Genomic DNA, 20,373 nt, shown 5'->3' on the forward strand with positions numbered 1-20,373 from the left:
CGGCCTCGACAGCTTTTTAGGGGAGAGAGTTCCAGATTCCCAGTGCCCTGTGTGTGGATCACCAAATCAAACTGAAAAACCCATTGGACGCCCTAAAAAACAAACCAGACACCGAGTGATCCACGGAGAGACTTAAATACAAATACAGTACGATAACGAGGTTGGCAAAGCTCCTGTTTACATATCGCCTTTAACGTAGTAAAATGTCGCAAGGCGCTTCACAGGAGCGTTATCAAACAATATTTGACCCAGAGTCACACGAGGCGATATTAGCGACAGGTGACCAAAGACTGGGTCAAAGAGGTGGGTTCTAGGGAGCGTCTTGAAGGAGGAGAGGGGAAGGGGTTTAGGGAGGAAGTTCCAGTTCCCCTGGAAACAAAATATGAGATAAAGAAAGTGGGACACAGACGTGTCAGGCAAGTTAAGGCCGATGAAACAAATTTAGCTCCTGGCCGGTTAAGAATTCAAGGCCTGCAGGGGTCTCAGTTTAAAGAACAACAAGCAGGGTTAAAGGTGCAAGTTGTCCAGTGCGGAGTCAATTCGAAGAGGACCAGGAATATTCCAGCTGCAATCACAGTATTGTACCACTCTTGCTCAGCCAGCTCGCTAGCGAGGCGAGTAAGGGGGGAGTGGGGGGAAGCGGCAGAAATTAGCCTCACACTTCTGTTGTGTTAGGGCATCAGGGGTTACCGTTCAACACCCTCTGCCGTGGCTCAGGGGCGGTACTGAGGGAGCGGCGCACTGTCGGGAGGGGGCAGTGCCAAGGGGGTGGCGCACTGTCGGAGGGGGCAGTGCCGAGGGAGCCACGCACTGTCGGAGGGGGCGGTGCCGAGGGAGCCGCGCACTGTCGGAGGGGGCGGTGCCGAGGGAGCAGCGCACTGTCGGAGGGGGCGGCGCATTGTCGGAGGGGGCAGTGCCGAGGGAGCGGTGCACTGTCGGAGGGGGCAGTGCACTGTCGGAGGGGGCAGTGCACTGTCGGAGGGGGCAGTGCACTGTCGGAGGGGGCAGTGCCGAGGGAGCAGCGCACTGTCGGAAGGGGCGGCGCACTGTCGGAGGGGGCGGTGCCGAGGGAGCAGCGCACTGTCGGAGGGGGCGGTGCCGAGGGAGCAGCGCACTGTCGGAGGGGGCGGTGCCGAGGGAGCAGCGCACTGTCGGAGGGGGCGGTGCCGAGGGAGCAGCGCACTGTCGGAGGTGCGTTGCCGAGGGAGCCACGCACTGTCGGAGGGGGCGGTGCCGAGGGGGCGGCGCCGAGGGGGCGGCGCACTGTCGGAGGGGGCGGTCTTTGGGATGAGACGTTGAACCTGCTCTCTCAGGTGGGACGTGAAAGATACCATGGCCACTATATTGAAAAAGAGCAGAGGTGGAGTTCTCCCTGGTGTCTTGGCCAATATTTATCCCTCAAATGATCTGGGTTATCACATTGCTGTTTGTGGGAGCTTGCTGTGTGTAAATTGCCTGCCGCGTTTCCCACATTACAACAGTGACCACACTCCAAAAGTACTTCATGGGTTGCGAAGCACTTTGGGACATCCCGAGGGGGCGAAAGTGCTGTCGGAAAGTCTTACCGGGCTCGGCTGTGATGCACCCCATGTCTTGGTAAGACGTGAAGGCTGCCCAGCTGGGCACAGAACTGTAAGCCAGCAATAGGCAGGTTGTTCAGGAGAGGGCAGTGGGAAATCCCCCATTTAAAAACTGTGTGTTATTTAACTCTGTTTCCCCACAGCAAAAGAACCAGAGGGGGAGATGGGGAGAGTGTGTTTACGCAGCGAGTTGTTGTGATCGGGAACGCGCTGCCTGAAAGCTCGGTGGGAGCAGATTCAATAGTAACTTTCAAATGGGAATTGGATAAATACCTGAAGGGGGAAAATGTGCCGGGGCTGTGGGGAAAGGGCAGGGGGAACGGAGGGAACGACGACTAATTGAATCGCTTTACTCTGCAACACCAGAATGATACCAGGTATCAAAGGGTTAAATCCCGAGGACAGGTGGCACGGACTGGGCTTGTGTCCCTCGTGTGTAGAAGACTAAGACGATCTGATCGAGGGGTTTGCGATGACTACAGGATTCGATCGGGGAGATCGAGAGAAACTGTTCCCTCGGGTGGGGAGTACAGAACAAGGGGGCATCACCTTAAAATTAGGGCCAGGCCATTCAGGGTGATGTCAGGGAGCACTTCTTCACACACAGGGTGGTGGGAATGTGGAGATCCCACACGGGCAGCTCACCGGCCCACACACGGAGAAGCTACTCGCAAAGACGGGGAACTTTTGGTGTGACGTACCTTCTTTACCTCCTGCAGCTCCGCACTCAGACGCTCGTTCTCAGACAGGGTGTTGGTCAGCACCAGCTTGGTCTGCTTGCTCTCCGCCTGCAGCTCGCCGATCCTGGCAGCCAGCGCGCCCTCCTTACGGGCTGCCTCGCGCAGCAGGGTCTCCTCCCGAGTCTCGCCGTCCGCTGCCACCTTCTTCTGGTTACTGTACGCCTCGGCGAAGGCCTGCGGGGGGCACAGAGCGAGGCAGCACGGTGAGCAACACACAGCAATCTGGTGGGGGGGGGGGGGGGGGGGGAAGGAACAGAGGGACGCGGCGGGGTGAGCAACACACAGTAAACGGGGGGGGGGGGGGGGGGGAAAACAGAGAGGTAACGGGGTGAGCAACACACAGTAAACCGGGGGGGGGGGGGGGGGGGGAAACAGAGAGGTAACGGGGTGAGCAACACACAGTAAACGGGGGGGGGGAAACAGAGAGGTAACGGGGTGAGCAACACACAGTAAACGGGGGGGGGGGGGGGAAACAGAGAGGTAACGGGGTGAGCAACACACAGTAAACGGGGGGGGGGGGGGGGAAAACAGAGAGGTAACGGGGTGAGCAACACACAGCAAACGGTGATAGAGGGGGAGGTGGCATGTTGGCACAGCTCCCCCACACTGCCACATAAGAACTAGGAGCTGGAGTCGGCCATTCGGCCCCTTGAGCCTGCTCCGCCATCCAATCAGGTCATGGCTGATCTGATCTTCGACCTCAACTCCACTTTACCTCCCGATTCCCTGAGAGTCCAAAGATCTATCGATCTCAGCCTTGAATATACTCAACGACTGAGTCTCCACAGCCCTCTGGGGCAGAGAATTCCAACAACTCACCTCCCCTCTGAGTGAAGAAATTCCTCCTCATCTCAGTCCTAAATGACTGACCCCTTATCCTGAGACTGTGACCCCTGGTTCTAGACTCCCCAGCCCGGGGGGAACATCCTCCCTCCACCTACCCTGTCAATCCCCCTCACAATCTGACACGTTTCAATGAGATCACCTCCCATTCTTCTAAACTCGAGAGTACAGGCCCAGTCTGCTCAATCTCTCCTCATAGGACAACCCTCTCATCCCAGGAATCAGTCTGGTGAACCTTTGTTGTACCCCCTCTAAGGCAAGTATATCCTTCCTCAGATAAGGAGACCAGAACTGTGCACAGTACTCCAGGTGTGGCCTCGCCAGGGCCCTATACAGTTGCAGTGAAACTTCTTTACTCTTATACTCAAGCCGCCTTGCAATAAAGGCAAAGTTACCATTTACCTTCCTAACTGCTTGCTGAAGCTGCATGTTAACGTTCTGTGATCGATGAACAAGGCCCCCCTAGTTCCCTCTCAATCACGGTCTGGAAAGAGTTATTGGAATTGCTGGAACGCAGCTTGTGCAAGACTTGGATGACCTTTCTTAAACTTTATGGAGGAAAAACATCTTTTGCTTTGCGCTGAGCAGCCAGAGTGTCCAGCAGATGCCTGGGTCAGGGTGTGTGTAGCACGCGACTGCTCCACGCCACACGCCACACGCCAGGGAGACACATTCCTGGCACAGTCTCGCACGACCCCCCCCACACCACATAGTTTGCCTCAGACCACGAGCAATGTTGCCCCCCAACCCCCGACACAGGCTGCTCTGCACCAATAAAACATTGTGGGCTGTCTCCTTAACCCCTCGGTCACTGCAGGCCCAATCATAAGTGGGCCGGGCCCTGGAACATCATGGGCCGCCCCGACCTGTGTGAGAACACCACCACAGGTCGGGGTTATAAATACAGCAGGAACACGGCCCTGGAACACCATGGGCCGCCCCGACCTGTGTGAGAACACCACCACAGGTCGGGGTTATAAATAGAGCTGGGGCGCTGGGCCCTGGAACATCATGGGCCGCCCCGACCTGTGTGAGAACACCACCACAGGTCGGGGTTATAAATAGAGCAGGAACACGGCCCTGGAACACCATGGGCCGCCCCGACCTGTGTGAGAACATCACCGCAGGTCGGGGTTATAAATAGAGCTGGGGCGCAGGGCCCTGGGATATCGTGGGCCGCCCCGACCTGTGTGAGAACACCACCACAGGTCGGGGTTATAAATAGAGCTGGGGCGCAGGGCCCTGGAACATCATGGGCCGCCCCGACCTGTGTGAGAACACCACCGCAGGTCGGGGTTATAAATAGAGCTGGAACACGGCCCTGGGATATCGTGGGCCGCCCCGACCTGTGTGAGAACACCACCGCAGGTCGGGGTTATAAATACAGCAGGAGCACCAGGCCCTGGAACATCGTGGGCCGCCCCGACCTGTGTGAGAACACCACCGCAGGTCGGAGTTATAAATAGAGGAGCACGGCCCTGGAACATCATGGCGGAGGTGCGACAAATGAGGGTACGGGGCCCAGAAGAGGTAAGGGCCAAGGGGCAGCATGGGCCTGCCCACACTGCGATATGTGTGTGCACTAGGTCCGTGCAGCAAAGCAGGTCTACAGTCGTCTTGGTTAACCCTTGCCCCTGGATAAAGGCCTAGCTCGGTCAAGCCCGTACGGTAGCTGATGTGCAACGGTCAACACACGTTAAAAATATCCACGCACAGGCATCTTCCACCCCCTCAATTGGAGTTCAGGACTGGAACATCAGGTCCTTCATTGAAACATCTGTGAACTCTCGTGGATGCAAGTCATCCTCATTCAAGGGATCGTCTGTGATGATGAATCATAAGAACATAAGAAATAGGAGCAGGAGTCGGCCATTTGGCCCCTCGAGCCTGCTCCGCCATTCAATATGATCATGGCTGATCTGATCATGGACTCAGCTCCACTTCCCTGCCAGCCCCTTAATCCCTTATTGATTAGAAGCTTTCTATTTCTGTCTTAAATATATTCAATGTCCCAGCTTCCACAGCTCTCTGAGGCAGCGAATTCCACGGATTTACAACCCTCGGAGAAGAAATTTCTCCTCGTCTGTTTTAAATGGGCGGCCCCTTATTCTAAGATTATGCCCTCTAGTTCTAGTCTCCCCCATCAGTCGAAGCATCCTCTCTGCATCCACCTTATCGAGCCCCCTCATCATCTTATACATTTCGATAAGATCATCTCATTCTTCTGAATTCCAATGAGTAGAGGCCCAACCTACTCAACCTTTCCTCATAAGTCAACCCCCTCATCCCCGGAATCAACAGAGTGAACCTTCTCTGAACTGCCTCCAAAGCAAGTATATCCTTTCGTAATCCCATGGACGCTGGCTGTTTAGGGATAGAAACAGCAGGGAGAACACACGGACACGGCGTAAACAAGCTAAAAAAAATAAGTTGCATTTCTCCCGCCCCTTTCACCCCCCTCAGGATGTCCCAAAGCCTCACAGCCAGTGAAGGACTTTTTTTGTGAAGTGTAGTCACTGTTGTAATGTAGGAAACGCGGCAGACAATTTGTGCACAGCAAGCTCCCACACACAGCGATGTGATAACGACCCTGATTGCCTGTTTTAGTGATGTTGGTTGAGGGATAAATATTGGCCCCAGGATACCGGGGAGAACTCCCTCTGCTCTTCTTCCAGTGGTGGCCCCGGGATCTTTTACATCCACCCGAGAGGGCAGACGGGGCTTCGGGTTTAACGTCTCATCCCGAAATACAGCCCCTCCGACAGTGCGGCACTCCCTCAGTACCGCCCCTCCGACTGTGCGGCATTCCCTCAGTACCGCCCCTCCGACTGTGAGGCGCTCCCTCAGTACCGTCCCTCCGACAGTGCGGCGCTCCCTCAGTACCGCCCCTCCGACAGTGCGGCGCTCCCTCAGTACCGCCCCTCCGACAGTGCGGCACTGAACTGTCAGCCTAGATCTTTTCACTCAAGTCTCTGGAGTAGGACTTATCCCACAACCTTCTGACTCAGAGGCGAGAGTGCTACCCACTGAGTCATGACTGACACAGCTGAGAAAAGAATAGAAGGATATGGTGATGGGTTGATATGAAGGGGGGTGGGAGGAGGCTCGTGCAGAGCACGGAATTCTATACGGTCGGCTGGTAACAGTAGATACTGCCAGCCACCTTACACAATTCTCCCAGTGAGTTGTGTCCCTATTATGGAGAGCTGAGCGAACCCTTTCTGGCCCCGTCGGGTATAAAGTGCTCATCATTGGGTATCTTTAGAAGCAAGCTGTTTCAGGCACCAATATAGAATCAGAGTTTTCCAGAACACAAGGCAGTTGCTGACAGAGAGAGAGAGAGAGAGAGAAAGAGACAGACAGAGGGAGAGAGAGAGAGGGAGAGAGACAGACAGACAGACAGACAGGACACAGACAGAGACACATGTTTCTCTGACAGAGACAGAGAGAGAGAGAGAGACACCGAGAGAGAGAGAGAGACAGACAGAGACACAGAGAGAGAGAGAGGAGTGCAGCAGTTACTCAGATCCTTTATTGAATGGCCTACAACAATCCCTTTGACTGTCTGCCTCCAACGACACGCTACTGCCCAAAGATATCTCAAGGTTCTGCCTTACTTCACACCATCCCCGGCAGGAATTTAACCTTTGTGAATAATCCAGTTTGCTCTGGAGGTAGTCGTGCAACGTAACCTGGTCTCTCATCTTACATAGGTTCCATTTGTACATATGTGTTATGTCTGTAATACTCTATGAATGACTCCACGAGGCCTAGTATTGTACTTGAGCTGTTGTGACCTTAGTCCCATTTATTGTAACTCCAGAGGGAGGCACAAGCATGGTGGGCTGCCTTTTATACTGGGCCCTGCACACCTATGCAGGTGACCCTCAGCTCTCCCACCGCAGTGCCCTCTGGTGGCACACCTTATGTGATATACAGTTCGTATACATGGTCTACATACATGATAATATAGAAGTTACAGCCCAGAAACAGGCCACTGGGCCCCATCGCTCCGTGTCGGGGTTTCTGCACCACATCAGCCCCCTCCATCTCCCCCAACACCGTCTCCTTCGATTCCTTTCCCCCCTCCATGTGTTTATTCAGCTTCCCATGAAATGCATCGATACTATTCACTCCGAGCCCTCGCCGTGGCAGAAAGTTCCACATTGTAGTTTTTTTCAATTCGGAAGGGGTTTCGACAGGGTAGGTGCAGAGAAGATGTTCCCATTTGTGGGGGAGACCAGAACTAGGGGGCCACCAATATCAGACAGTCACTGATAAACCCAGTGGGGAATTCAGGAGAAACTTCTTTACCCAGAGCGGGGTGACAATGTGGAACTCGCTGCCACAGGGAGGGGTCGAGGCCAATAGTATCGATGCATTTCAGGGGAAGCTGGATAAACACATGGGGGGGAAAGGAATGGAAGGAGACGGTGATGGGGGAGATGGAGAGGGGTGGGAGGGGGCTGGTGTGGAGCAGAAACTCCGGCACGGAGCGCTGGGGCCCAGTGGCCTGTTTCTGGGCTGTGGATGTGTGTAATTCTGTGTAAACTGACTGATGGTCTGAATCGCGCCCTCCCTCGGTCTCCCTCCCCCTCTCCAGGTGGTCTGCGGGAAGTGTTCAGAGTTCCGAGCCCGTCTGGTGTACGACAACAACCGTTCTAACCGCGTGTGCCGCGACTGTTACACGGCGTTACACGGCTCCCCCGCTAGCCCCGGGCACCGAGCATCGTTCTCCCACAGGAGGAGGTCCATCCTTGAGGTGAGAGTCGTTTCCCAGCTTGTATAGTGTGCAGCGAGTGTTAGATACAGAGTAAAGCTCCCTCTACACTGTCCTATCAATCACTCCCAGGGCAGGTACAGGGGGTTAGATACAGAGTAAAGCTCCCTCTACACTGCCCCATCAAACACTCCCAGGGCAGGTACAGGGGGTTAGATACAGAGTAAAGCTCCCTCTACACTGTCCCATCAAACACTCCCAGGGCAGGTACAGCACGGGTTAGATACAGAGTAAAGCTCCCTCTACACTCTCCCATCAAACACTCCAGAAGGTGCAAAAAAGATTTACAAGGACAATCCCAGAACCGAGAGGTTGTAACTATCGGGGAAAGGATGAACAGGCTGGGGCTTTTCTATGGAATAGGGAAGGCTGAGGGGTGAGCTGATGGAGGTGTGTAAGATTATGAAGGGGTTTGATAAGGTAGATGTAGAGAAGATGTTCCACTTGTGGGGGAGACCAGAACTAGAGGCCATCAGTATAAGACAGTCACTGATAAACCCAATGGGGAATTCAGGAGAAACTTCTTTACCCAGAGAGGGGTGAGAATGCGGAACTCGCTGCCACAGGGAGGGGTTGCACGCAGTACTCCAGCTGTGGCCTAACCAGTATCACCATTGAGGCAGCACTGCAGGGGGTGCAAGAATCAGAAAACAGCGCAGGAGGATGGGGCCGGGGGGGGTGGGGGGGAAGATAGCGATTTCTCCCCAGTGTCCTGGGGCCAATATTTATCCCTCAACCAACATCACTGAAACAGACGATCTGGGTCATTATCACATCGTTGTGTGTGGAAGCTTGCTGTGTTGGTTGCTGCGTTTCCCACATTACAACAGTGACTGCACTTCAAAAGGTCCTTCATTGGCTGTGAACGCTTGGGGACGTCCTGAAGTTGTGACAGGTGTTGGAGAGATGCAAGTCTCATCTCTGAGGTAGTAAAAGATCCCGAGGCGTTTCACAGGAGCGATTACCAAACAAAGTTCGACAGCGAGCCACGAGGAGATATTAGGGACAGCGTACAACAGCTGGGTCAAAGAGGTGGGTTTCAGGGAGGAGAGAGGAGGGGAGAGAGGGAGGAGGGGAGAGAGAGAGAGAGAGCGAGGTTGGGAGGGATTTCCTCAGGGCTTTGTGCAGATTCAAAGCGATGTGGGCCTGGTTCCTCTCTGACTCAACCTTTGAAACAAACGGATATGGAGGGCGTTCGGTGCCAGGCTGCCCTGACTCACATCTGCTAGCAGCTGAGATAATATTTTGAACTGCTTTTCACGTAAATTAAAAACAGAACCACTGCAGAACACAGCGCACAACAAGAAGACAACAGATCAATGTTGCGACTATCACTGGACACGACAAACATGCGGTGCTGTAAATGACACAGTGAAGCTAGCCAGTTTCTAACGGCAAGCGATTGCAATCACACATTTTCAATGTGTGCCCAGATTGTAAAAGTGTACGCATTTGAAGCTGTGTGTATGTGTGCGCCAATTTCCAATATACCAGATTACAGACTCTCAGCGCACAGCAGGATCCCATTGGGCCCATGGAGCCCGTGCTGTGCTGGCTCTGTGACAGAGCGACCCAATCAGTCCCACACTCCCCCCTGCTTTTTCCCCACAGCCCGGCACATTTTCCCCCTTCAGGTATTTATCCAATTCCCGGTTTGAAAGTTACTATTGAATCTGCTCCCACTGAGCTTTCAGGCAGCGCGTTCCCGATCACAACAACTCGCTGCGTAAACACATTCTCCCCATCTCCCCCTCTGGTTCCATCGTCGATTATCGTCAATCTGTGTCCCTCTGGTTACCCACTCTCCTGCTCCCGGGAATAGGTTCTCCTGATCCACTCGATCAAAACCATTCATCAGTTCAAATACCTCGATTCAATCTCCCCTTAACCTTCTCTGCTCCAAGCGCTCCCTCAGTACTGCCCCTCCGACAGTGCGGCGCTCCCTCAGTACTGCCCCTCCGACAGTGTGGCGCTCCCTCAGCACCGCCCCTCCGACAGTGCAGCGCTCCCTCAGTACTGGCACCGGGGGAGTGTCGGGCCTGGAGTGGGGGCTCAGTGTACGATTCGGAGGCGACAGTGAGACCCACTGAGCCCTTGTATAATGGAAGACGCGCAATCCAAGCTTTACACAAGAGCCGCAGAAGGTTTTTGTTGTGAGCTGGTAGATTCCAGCTGGCAAATGCAGTGAAATATTCTACAAAGCGCAGGGAATTTATCGGATCCCCTCTAGCCTTGCACAGAGCTTCAGAAGGTAGTACTGTAGCATTTTCCCTTTCCGTCCCCCCCATTTAAAATTCAGCATTGAATGAAAATCAGATGACAATTAGAAGGTTTCAGAGTGGATCTGAACCCTGCTGTTCTGCGCTACAAGTTGTGTATGGTGGGTACAAGCCACACTCCCCCCGGGGCGGTACTGAGGGAGGGGCGGCGCAGAGGGAGCGCCGCACTGTTGGAGGGGCGGCGCCGAGGGAGCGCCGCACTGTCGGAGGGGCGGCGCCGAGGGAGCGCCGCACTGTCGGAGGGGCGGCGCCGAGGGAGCGCCGCACTGTCGGAGGGGCGGCGCCGAGGGAGCGCCGCACTGAGATGTCGGAGGGGCTGCACCAAGGGAGCGCCGCACTGTCGGAGGGGCGGCACCGAGGGAGCACCGTGCTGAGATGTCGGAGGGGCGGCACCGAGGGAGCACCGTGCTGAGATGTCGGAGGGGCGGCACCGAGGGAGCGCTGCACTGTCGGAGGGGCCACCTTTTGAGGTGAGACATTAAACCCGAGGCTCCAGTCTGTCCACATGGGCGGATGTAAAAGGTGCCATTGGTCACTATTGGAAAAAAGCAGGGGGGAGTTCTCCCCAGTGTCCTGGAGCCCAATTATCGCTCAATCAACACCTAAAACACAGACGGTCTGCTCATTATCACAGTACTGTGTGTGGGAGCTTGCAGTGCACAAACTGGCTGCCTCGTTTCCTACATTACAAGACTGGTGGGGAAAAAAATGTACTTCATTGGCTGTAAAGTGCTTTGGGACATCCTGAAAGGCACCTATAGAAATGCAAGTCTTTCTGTATTTCATCGATAGGAGGTTTGGGGCAGTGTGCGAACACCCCATCAGGAGTTACACAACACATGGAGAGATTTCATAAGTGCACTCGAAAGCAAAAGAGTTACTTGGTGCTTAACCACAGTCTGGGGCTGGTAACAGTTGCATCAGGCAAATTCTAAACACCCGGCAGGAAATGATAGCTCACTGAGCACTGGTACAGGTACAGAATAGTTCCTACTGCATGCAAGTACAGCAGGCAGACCTCAACATGGAACCTGGGAAGGCGGGCGCAGTCTCAATCAGCTTTGAGTCATGTTTCTCTCAGTCCCTTCACCCAGGTTTATAGCAAGGTTTGCCCTGAAGTTCTCCAGCCAAGAGTTCTTACAAATACATCTCTACTGTGGTGTCCGGGTCTCGCTCCCGCGTCGGAGTCAGGAGGTCGTGGGTTCAAGCTCCCACTCATAAGAACATAAGAATTCGGAACAGGAGTAGGCCATCTAGCCCCTCGAGCCTGCTCCGCCATTCAACAAGATCATGGCTGATCTGGCCGTGGACTCAGCTCCACTTACCCGCCCACTCCCCGTAACCCTTAATTCCCTTATTGGTTAAAAATCTATCTATCTATTATTTGAATACATTCAATGAGCTAGCCTCAACTGCTTCCTTGGGCAGAGAATTCCACAGATTCACAACCCTCTGGGAGAAGAAATTCCTTCTCAACTCGGTTTTAAATAGGCTCCTCCGTAGTTTGAGGCTGTGCCCCCTAGTTCTAGTCTCCCCGACCAGTGGAAACAACCTCTCTGCCTCTATCTTGTCTATCCCTTTCATTATTTTAAATGTTTCTATAAGATCCCCCCTCATCCTTCTGAACTCCAACGAGTAAAGACCCAGTCTACTCAATCTATCATCATAAGGTAACCCCCTCATCTCCGGAATCAGCCAAGTGAATCGTCTCTATACCCCCTCCAAAGCTAGTATATCCTTCCTTAAGGTGACCAAAACTGCACACAGTACTACAGGTGCGGCCTCACCAATATCCTGTACAGTTCCAGCAGGACCTCCCTGCTTTTGTACTCCATCCCTCTCGCAATGAAAGCCAACATTCCATTCACCTTCCTGATTACCTGCTGCATCTGAAAACTAACTTTTTGGGATTCATGCACAAGGACCCCCAGGTCCCTCTGCACCGCAGCATGTTGTAATTTCTCCCCATTCAAATAATATTCCCTTTTACTGTTTTTTTTTTTTCCCCCCAAGGTGGATGACCTCACATTTTCCGACATTGTAAGCCCATTCGCTTAACCTATCTAAATCTCTTTGAAGCCTCTCTGTGTCCTCTACACAACCCGCTTTCCCACTAATCTGTGTGTCATCTGCAAATTTTGTTCCACTACACTCTGTCCCACTCCCAAGACTCGAGCCCCATAATCCAGGCCCGACACTCCCCCGGTGCTGGTACCGAGGGAGCGCCGCACTCTCGGAGGGGCCGTACCGAGGGAGCGCCCTACTCTCGGAGGGGCCACACTGAGAGAGCGCCGCACTCTCGGAGGGGCCACACCGAGGAAGCGCCGCACTCTCGGAGGGGCCGCACCGAGGGATGAGACGATAACCAATGCTCTGTCTGCCCCCTCGGGTGGATGTAAAAGATCCCACGGCCACTATTGGAAGAAGAGCAGGGGGAGTTCTCCCCGGTGTCCTGGGGCCTATATTTATCCCTCAACCAACATCACTAAAACAGATGATTTGGTCACTATCACATTGCTGTGTGTGGGAGCTTGCTGTGCACAAATTGACGTTTCCCACATTACAACAGTGACCGCACTTCAAAGAGTACTTCATTGTCTGAAGCGCTTTCGATGTCCCGAGGTGGTGAAAGGCGATGTAGACTCCTTTTTGCAACTAGTAGTGAATCTATTAGGAGCTGTGTTTTGGGATGGGTACGGTATCAGCCAGGGTTCAGAATACACTGAATCAATTGTCACTTTGGACTCTGCAATTTCCTTGTGTTGCACTTCCATCCCGCCGGTGCACCAAGCTCGGAGCAATTAGTTTAATGGACGATCTGTTTATCTGAAGTGAGCTTTGAACTGGAAAAGGCCAGGTTAAATCTTCCATTCTACGTACAGCCCTGAAACAGGCCATTCAGCCCAACGGGTCGATGCTCCACCCCATCACCATCTCTTTCCATTCCTTCCTCCCTCGTGTGTTTATCCAGCTTCCCCTTGAATGAATCTGCTATTCTCTCCCTGTGGGAGGCAGTTCCACATTCTCACCACTCTCTGGGTGAAGAAGTTTCTCCTGAATTCCCCATTGGATTTATTAGTGATGATATCTTGTATTGATGGCCCCACGACAGTGTTTTGGGAGAGAGTTCCCGATTCCCAGGGCCCTGTGTGCGAAGAAGTGCTCCCTGACATCATCCTGAACACCTGGCCCTAATTTTAGAATCTGGAACTCTCTCCCCCAAAAAGCTAATCGACGCTGGGGGTCAATTGCAAATTTCAAAACTGAGATTAGTAAGGTTTTGTTGTGCAAGGGTAGTAAGGGTGGAGTTAGGATACAGATCAGCTCAAGAGGCTGAACGGCCTCCTCCTGTCCCTAATGTAACAGGCTCGAGGGGCTGAACGGCCTCCTCCTGTCCCTAATGTAACAGGCTCGAGGGGCTGAACGGCCTCCTCCTGTCCCTAATGTAACAGGCTCGAGGGGCTGAACAGCCTCCTCCTGTTCCTAATATAACAGGCTCGAGTGGCTGAACGGCCTCCTCCTGTTCCTAATGTAACAGGCTCGAGGGGCTGAACGGCCTCCTCCTGTTCCTAATGTAACAGGCTCGAGGGGCTGAACGGCCTCCTCCTGTTCCTAATGTAACAGGCTCGAGGGGCTGAACGGCCTCCTCCTGTTCCTATGTTGCCTTGGGATACACATGTCCAGAGAGGGTGTTTGCAGGATTAATGCACTACATTCTGTCCAAGTCCCTGAAACAGATACAACAAACCTAGGGAGCAAAATACTATGGATGCTAGAATCTGAAATAAAAACAGAGAATGCTGGAAATCCCAATGGGTCTCTGTGGAGAGAAACAGAGTTAATGTTACACTTCATCAGAACTTTGAATGTTCGAAAAGAGCAGATTCTTAAACACTGGAAGGGGGCGGGGAAGAACGAACTCTGGGAAAACATGTTTTTGTCTAACATTTCCTCCTTATTTACTCTATCATAACCCCTCATCATTTTGAGCATCTATTAAATCGCCCCTTAACCACCTCTGCTCCAAGGAGAACACGCCCAGCTTCTCCAGTCTCTCCATGTAAAGGTACAAAGCCTTTCCAATTGGAGAAGGCAATCAGTTTAACAAAATCTTCAACCATCACATGGAAGCTTCAGTTCTCGAGTCTGCAAATTGATTCTGATCAAACACAGAGTGCGGAGAGTGGAAACTGTTAAGGAACAAATGCTTACAAACAATACCTCCTGCCCCAGTGCTCTGTGACAAGCAGCACATTGCCGTTCAGCCTCAAGCCCAGCTGTATCACAGTACATCATCTAGCTTTGGATTTAATAGGTCTGTGCCTCATTTTAGCCAGGCCAGTATAACAGCGGGTAGAATTAGTAATGAGGGCACTGAAGTAATTAGATGATGCCTTGTTACAGGAGATGCCATTAACTCTATTTTAATTCATGATCTTGCTGTGAGTGTGAATTTCTCAGCCTCTTCCCCTCGTCAGTGCCTCTCCGACCTCCCGCACCGGCCCCTTTCCATCTCCCCCACCCTCCCTCCTCCCCCCCCCCCCACCACCACCGGCCCCACTCTCTCTTCCTCTCCCCCCGGCACCAGCCCCCACAATAGGGCAAGCTGGAATTACTAGTGGCGAGGGATCGGGAGCATCGTGGTTACGTCACTGGACTGTAATCCAGAGGCCTGGACTAATGATCCCTAGACACGCGTTCAAATCCCACCACGGCAGTTGGGGAATTTAAATTCAGTTCATTCAATAAATCTGGAACAAAAAGCCAGTGGCAGTAATGGTGACGGTGAAACTACCAGATTGTAGTTAAAAACCCATCGGGTTCACTTGGGTCCTTCAGGGAAGGAAATCTGCCGCCCTTACCCGGTCTGGCCAATAGGTGACTCCTTAACTGCCATGTGAAATGTCCCAGCAAGACACTCGGTGAAGGGCAATAAACATTGGCTTTGCCAGACGCCCACATCCCACGAATGAATTTAAAAAGAGCAATCCCGTGCTAACCCGCAACCCATGAAAACAACTTCAACAACTTGCATTTATATAGCACCTTTAACCTAGTCAAACATCCCGAGGCTTCACAGCAACGTTTATCAAACAAAGTTAGGCACAGAGTCACACCAGGAGATGGTCGGGACAGGCGACCGACAGCTTGGTCAAAGAGATTGGGTTTTAAGAACATAAGAAATAGGAATAGGCCCTACGGCCCCTCGAGCCTGCTCCGCCATTCAATATCACGGCTGATCATCAACCTCAACTCCACTTTGCCGCCCGATCCCCATAACCCTCGATTTCCCGATAATAGATATTTACAGCTCTCTATCACCCTCAGCCTTGAATATATTCAGAGACTCATAGAAACATAGAAAATAAGTGCAGGAGTAGGCCATTTGGCCATTCGAGCCTGCACCACCATTCAATAAGAGGCTGATCATTCACCTCAGTACCCCTTTCCTGCTTTCTCTCCATACCCCTTGATCCCTTTAGCCGTAAGGGACATAGCTAACTCCCTCTTGAATATATTCAATGAACTGGCCTCAACAACTTTCTGCGGTAGGGAATTCCACAGGTTCACAATTCTCTGAATGAAGTTTAGAAACATAGAAAATAGGTGCAGGAGTAGGCCATTCGGCCCTTCGAGCCTGCACCACCATTCAATGAATTCATGGCTGAACATGCAACTTCAGTACCCCATTCCTGCTTTCTCACCATACCCCTTGATCCCCCGAGTAGTAAGGGCTACATCTAACTCTTTTTTGAATATATTTAGTGAATTGGCCTCAACAACTTTCTGGGTGAAGAAGTTCCTCCTCATCTCGGTCCTAAATGGCTTACCCCTTATCCTTAGACTGTGACCCCTGGTTCTGGACTTCCCCAACATTGGGAACATTCTTCCTGCATCTAACCTGTCCAAACCCATCAGAATTTTAAACGTTTCTATGAGGTCCCCTCTCATTCTTCTGAACTCCAGCGAATACAAGCCCAGTTGATCCAGTCTTTCCTGATAGGTTCACCAGAGTGATTCCCGGGATGGCGGGACTGACCTTCGCTGCACTCCCTCAATAGCAAGAATGTCCTTCCTCAGATTAGGAGACCAAAACTGTACACAATACTCCAGGTGTGGCCTCACCAATGCCCTGTACAACTGTAGCAACACCTCCCTGCCCCTGTACTCAAATCCCCTCGCTATGAAGGCCAACATGCCATTTGCTTTCTTAACCGCCTGCTGTACCTGCATGCCAACCTTCAATGACTGATGTACCATGACACCCAGGTCTCGTTGTACCTCCCCTTTTCCTAATCTGTCACCATTCAGATAATAGTCTGTCTCTCTGTTTTTACCACCAAAGTGGATAACCTCACATTTATCCACATTATACTTCATCTGCCATGCATTTGCCCACTCACCTAACCTATCCAAGTCGCTCTGCAGCCTCATAGCATCCTCCTCGCAGCTCACACTGCCACCTAACTTAGTGTCATCCGCAAATTTGGAGATACTACATTTAATCCCCTCGTCTAAATCATTAATGTACAGTGTAAACAGTTGGGGCCCCAGCACAGAACCTTGCGGTACCCCACTAGTCACCGCCTGCCATTCTGAAAAGTACCCATTTACTCCTACTCTTTGCTTTCTGTCTGACAACCAGTTCTCAATCCACGTCAGCACACTACCCTCAATCCCATGTGCTTTAACTTTGCACATTAATCTCTTGTGTGGGACCTTGTCGAAAGCCTTCTGAAAGTCCAAATATACCACATCAACTGGTTCTCCCTTGTCCACTCTACTGGAAACATCCTCAAAAAATTCTAGAAGATTTGTCAAGCATGATTTACCTTTCGCAAATCCATGCTGACTTGGACCTATCATGTCACCTCTTTCCAAATGCGCTGCTATGACATCCTTAATAATTGATTCCATCATCTTACCCACTACCGATGTCAGGCTGACCGGTCTATAATTCCCTGTTTTCTCTCTCCCTCCTTTTTTAAAAAGTGGGGTTACATTGGCTACCCTCCACTCCATAGGAACTGATCCAGAGTCAATGGAATGTTGGGAAATGACTGTCAATGCATCCGCTATTTCCAAGGCCACCTCCTTAAGTACTCTGGGATGTAGTCCATCAGGCCCTGGGGATTTATCGGCCTTCAATCGCATTAATTTCCCCAACACAATTTCCCGACTAATAAGGATTTCCCTCAGTTCCTCCTCCTTACTAGACCCTCTGACCCCTCTTATATCCGGAAGGTTGTTAATGTCCTCCTTAGTGAATACCGAACCAAAGTACTTGTTTAATTGGTCCGCCATTTCTTTGTTCCCCCTTATGACTTCCCCTGATTCTGACTGCAGGGGACCTACGTTTGTTTTGACTAATCTTTTTCTCTTCACATATCTATAAAACTTTTGCAATCCGTCTCAATGTTCCCTGCAAGCTTCTTCTCGTACTCCATTTTTCCTGCCCTAATCAAACCCTTTGTCCTCCTCTGCTGAGTTCTAAATTTCTCCCAGTCTCCGGGTTCACTGCTATTTCTGGCCAATTTGTATGCCACTTCCTTGGCTTTAATACTATCCCTGATTTCCCTTGATAGCCACGGTTGAGCCACCTTCCCTTTTTTATTTTTTTATTTGTTTCTCTTCATCTCGGTCCTAAATGGCCTACCCCTTATCCTTAGACTGTGTCCCCTGGTTCTGGACTTCCCCAACATCGGGAACATTCTTCCTGCATCTAACCTGTCCAGTCCCGTCAGAATTTTATATATTTCTATGAGATCCCCTCTCATCCTTCTAAACTCCAGTGAATAAAGGCCCAGTCGATCCAGTCTCTCCTCATATGTCAGTCCTGCCATCCCGGGAATCAGTCTGGTGAACCTTCGTTGCACTCTCTCAATAGCAAGAACGTCCTTCCTCAGATTAGGAGACCAAAACTGAACACAATATTCCAGGTGAGGCCTCACGAAGGCCCTGTACAACTGCAGTAAGACCTCCCTGTTTCTATACTCAAATCCCCTAGCTATGAAGGCCAACATACCATTTGCCTTCTTTACCGCCTGCTGTACCTGCATGGCCAACTTTCAATGACTGATGTACCATGACACCCAGGTCTCATTGCACCTCCCCTTTTCCTAATCTGCCGCCATTCAGATAATATTCTGCCTTCGTGTTTTTGCCTCCAAAGTGGATAACCTCACATTTATCCACATTATACTGCATCTGCCACACGTTTGCCCACTCACCTAACCTGTCCCAGCTCACACCGCCACCCAGTTTAGTGTCATCTGCAAACTTGGAGATATTACACTCAATTCCTTCATCTAAATCATTAATGTATATTGTAAATAACTGGGGTCCCAGCACTGAGCCCTGCAGCACCCCACTAGTCACTGCCTGCCATTCTGAAAAGGACCCGTTGATCCCGACTCTCTGCTCCCTGTCTGCCAACCAGTTCTCTATCCATGTCAGTACATTACCCCCAATATTATGTGCTTTAATTTTGCACACTAATCTCGTGTGGGACCTTGTCAAACACCTTTTGAAAGTCCAAATACACCACATCCACTGGTTCTCCCTTGTCCACTCTACTAGTTACATCCTCAAAAATTCCAGAAGATTTGTCAAGCATGATTTCCCTTTCATAAATCCATGTTGACTTGGATTGGTCCCATCACTGCTTTCCAAATGCGCTGCTATTTCATCTTTAATAATTGATTCCAACATTTTCCCTACCACTGATGTCAGGCTAACCGGTCTATAATTACTCAGCATCCATAGCCCCCTGGGGTAGAGAATTCCAAAGATTCACCTCCCTCTGAGTGAAGAAATTCCTCCTCATCTCAGTCCTAAATGGCCACCCCTTATCCTGAGACTGTGACCCCTGGTTCTAGACTCCCCAGCCCGGGGGAAACACCCTCCCTGCATCTACCCTGTCAATCCCCCTCACAATCTGACACGTTTCAGTGCGACCCCCTAAACTCCAGAGAGTACAGGTCCATTCTACACAATCCCCCCATCCCAGAAATCAGTCTGGTGAACCTCCGCTGTACCGCCTCCAAAGCAAGTGTATCCTTCCTTAGATAAGGAGACCAAACCTGTGCACAGTACTCCAGGTGTGGTCTCACCAGGGCCCTATACAGTTGTAGCAAGACTTCCTTACTCTTATACTCCAACCCCCTGCAATAAAGGACAACATGCCATTTGCCTTCCTTGCTGTACCTGCCTGCTAGCTTTCCGTTCTTGCACAAGGACACAATCTTGATGAGTCTTAAAGGAGGTGAGAGAGGCGGAGACGGTTAAGGAGGGAGTTCCAGAGCTTGGGGCCCAGGCAGCTGAAGGCATGGCCACCAATGGTGGAGCAATGGAAATCAGGGGATGCACAAGAGATCAGAATTGGAGGAGTGCAGGGATGTCGGAGGGGTGTAAGGGCTGGAGGAGGTTAGAGGTAGGGAGGGTGGGGGGGGGGGGGGGTGTTAAATAAAAAAGAATAGGGAGAGGAAAGGGTGTGGAAATGTATTTTTATCCAAGCTCATACTACACGGTATTTTTGTGCCCTTTTTAATATATAACAAAATGGAGTCCTGGTCCTTCCAGAAATTTCTGCATAAAGCAGTCGGCTTGTGTAAACAGCTAAACCTGGCCTGAAATGGCTGATAGCCACCAGACAGCTAGGAGGCAAGTCCTGCTGAGACAAGTACCCCCACCCCCCCACCCCACCCCATGGTGCTCTCCTATTGTCTATACGACACCAGTTCCACGCCACCCCATCCTTTTCGAAGTACTCAAACCACCAGCCATTATCTCTTGTAGAGACCTCATCCATTTGATGCAAAAAGATAACTGACTAGGAAACTGGACAATCCTGATACAATGCAAGGCAGGTAATAGCTCATTACCACACTCTCATGGAGTAATGGCCGGCTGGCCAACTAATAACCCTGACAAAAGGAAATATCTGGAAACCATGTCAGGACAAGGATATAGTAATTAACTCTTTATCTGTATTCACTGACTGCGAGACAGAGCCAATACATAGAAACATAGAAAATAGGTGCAGGAGTAGGCCATTCGGCCCTTCTAGCCTGCACCGCCATTCAATGAGTTCATGGCTGATCATGCAACTTCAGTACCCCATTCCTGCTTTCTCACCATACCCCTTGATT

At 51.5% G+C, this 20,373-nt stretch overlaps 1 protein-coding gene across 2 annotated transcripts in view; it reads right to left on the minus strand.

The window, feature by feature from the left end:
- The window catches only part of LOC139258377 (protein bicaudal D homolog 2-like), a 69,493-nt gene that overhangs the window by 35,499 nt on the left and 13,621 nt on the right, over positions 1–20,373 (minus strand). For both annotated transcript variants that reach the window (XM_070874756.1, XM_070874755.1), the window contains exon 2: positions 2,282–2,494. In XM_070874756.1, coding sequence (XP_070730857.1) covers positions 2,282–2,494 — 213 coding nt within the window. The remainder of the gene's footprint in view (positions 1–2,281; positions 2,495–20,373) is intronic.

This window comes from Pristiophorus japonicus, unplaced genomic scaffold (genome assembly GCF_044704955.1).
Source record: "Pristiophorus japonicus isolate sPriJap1 unplaced genomic scaffold, sPriJap1.hap1 HAP1_SCAFFOLD_957, whole genome shotgun sequence".
Classification (NCBI taxonomy): Eukaryota; Metazoa; Chordata; class Chondrichthyes; family Pristiophoridae; genus Pristiophorus; species Pristiophorus japonicus.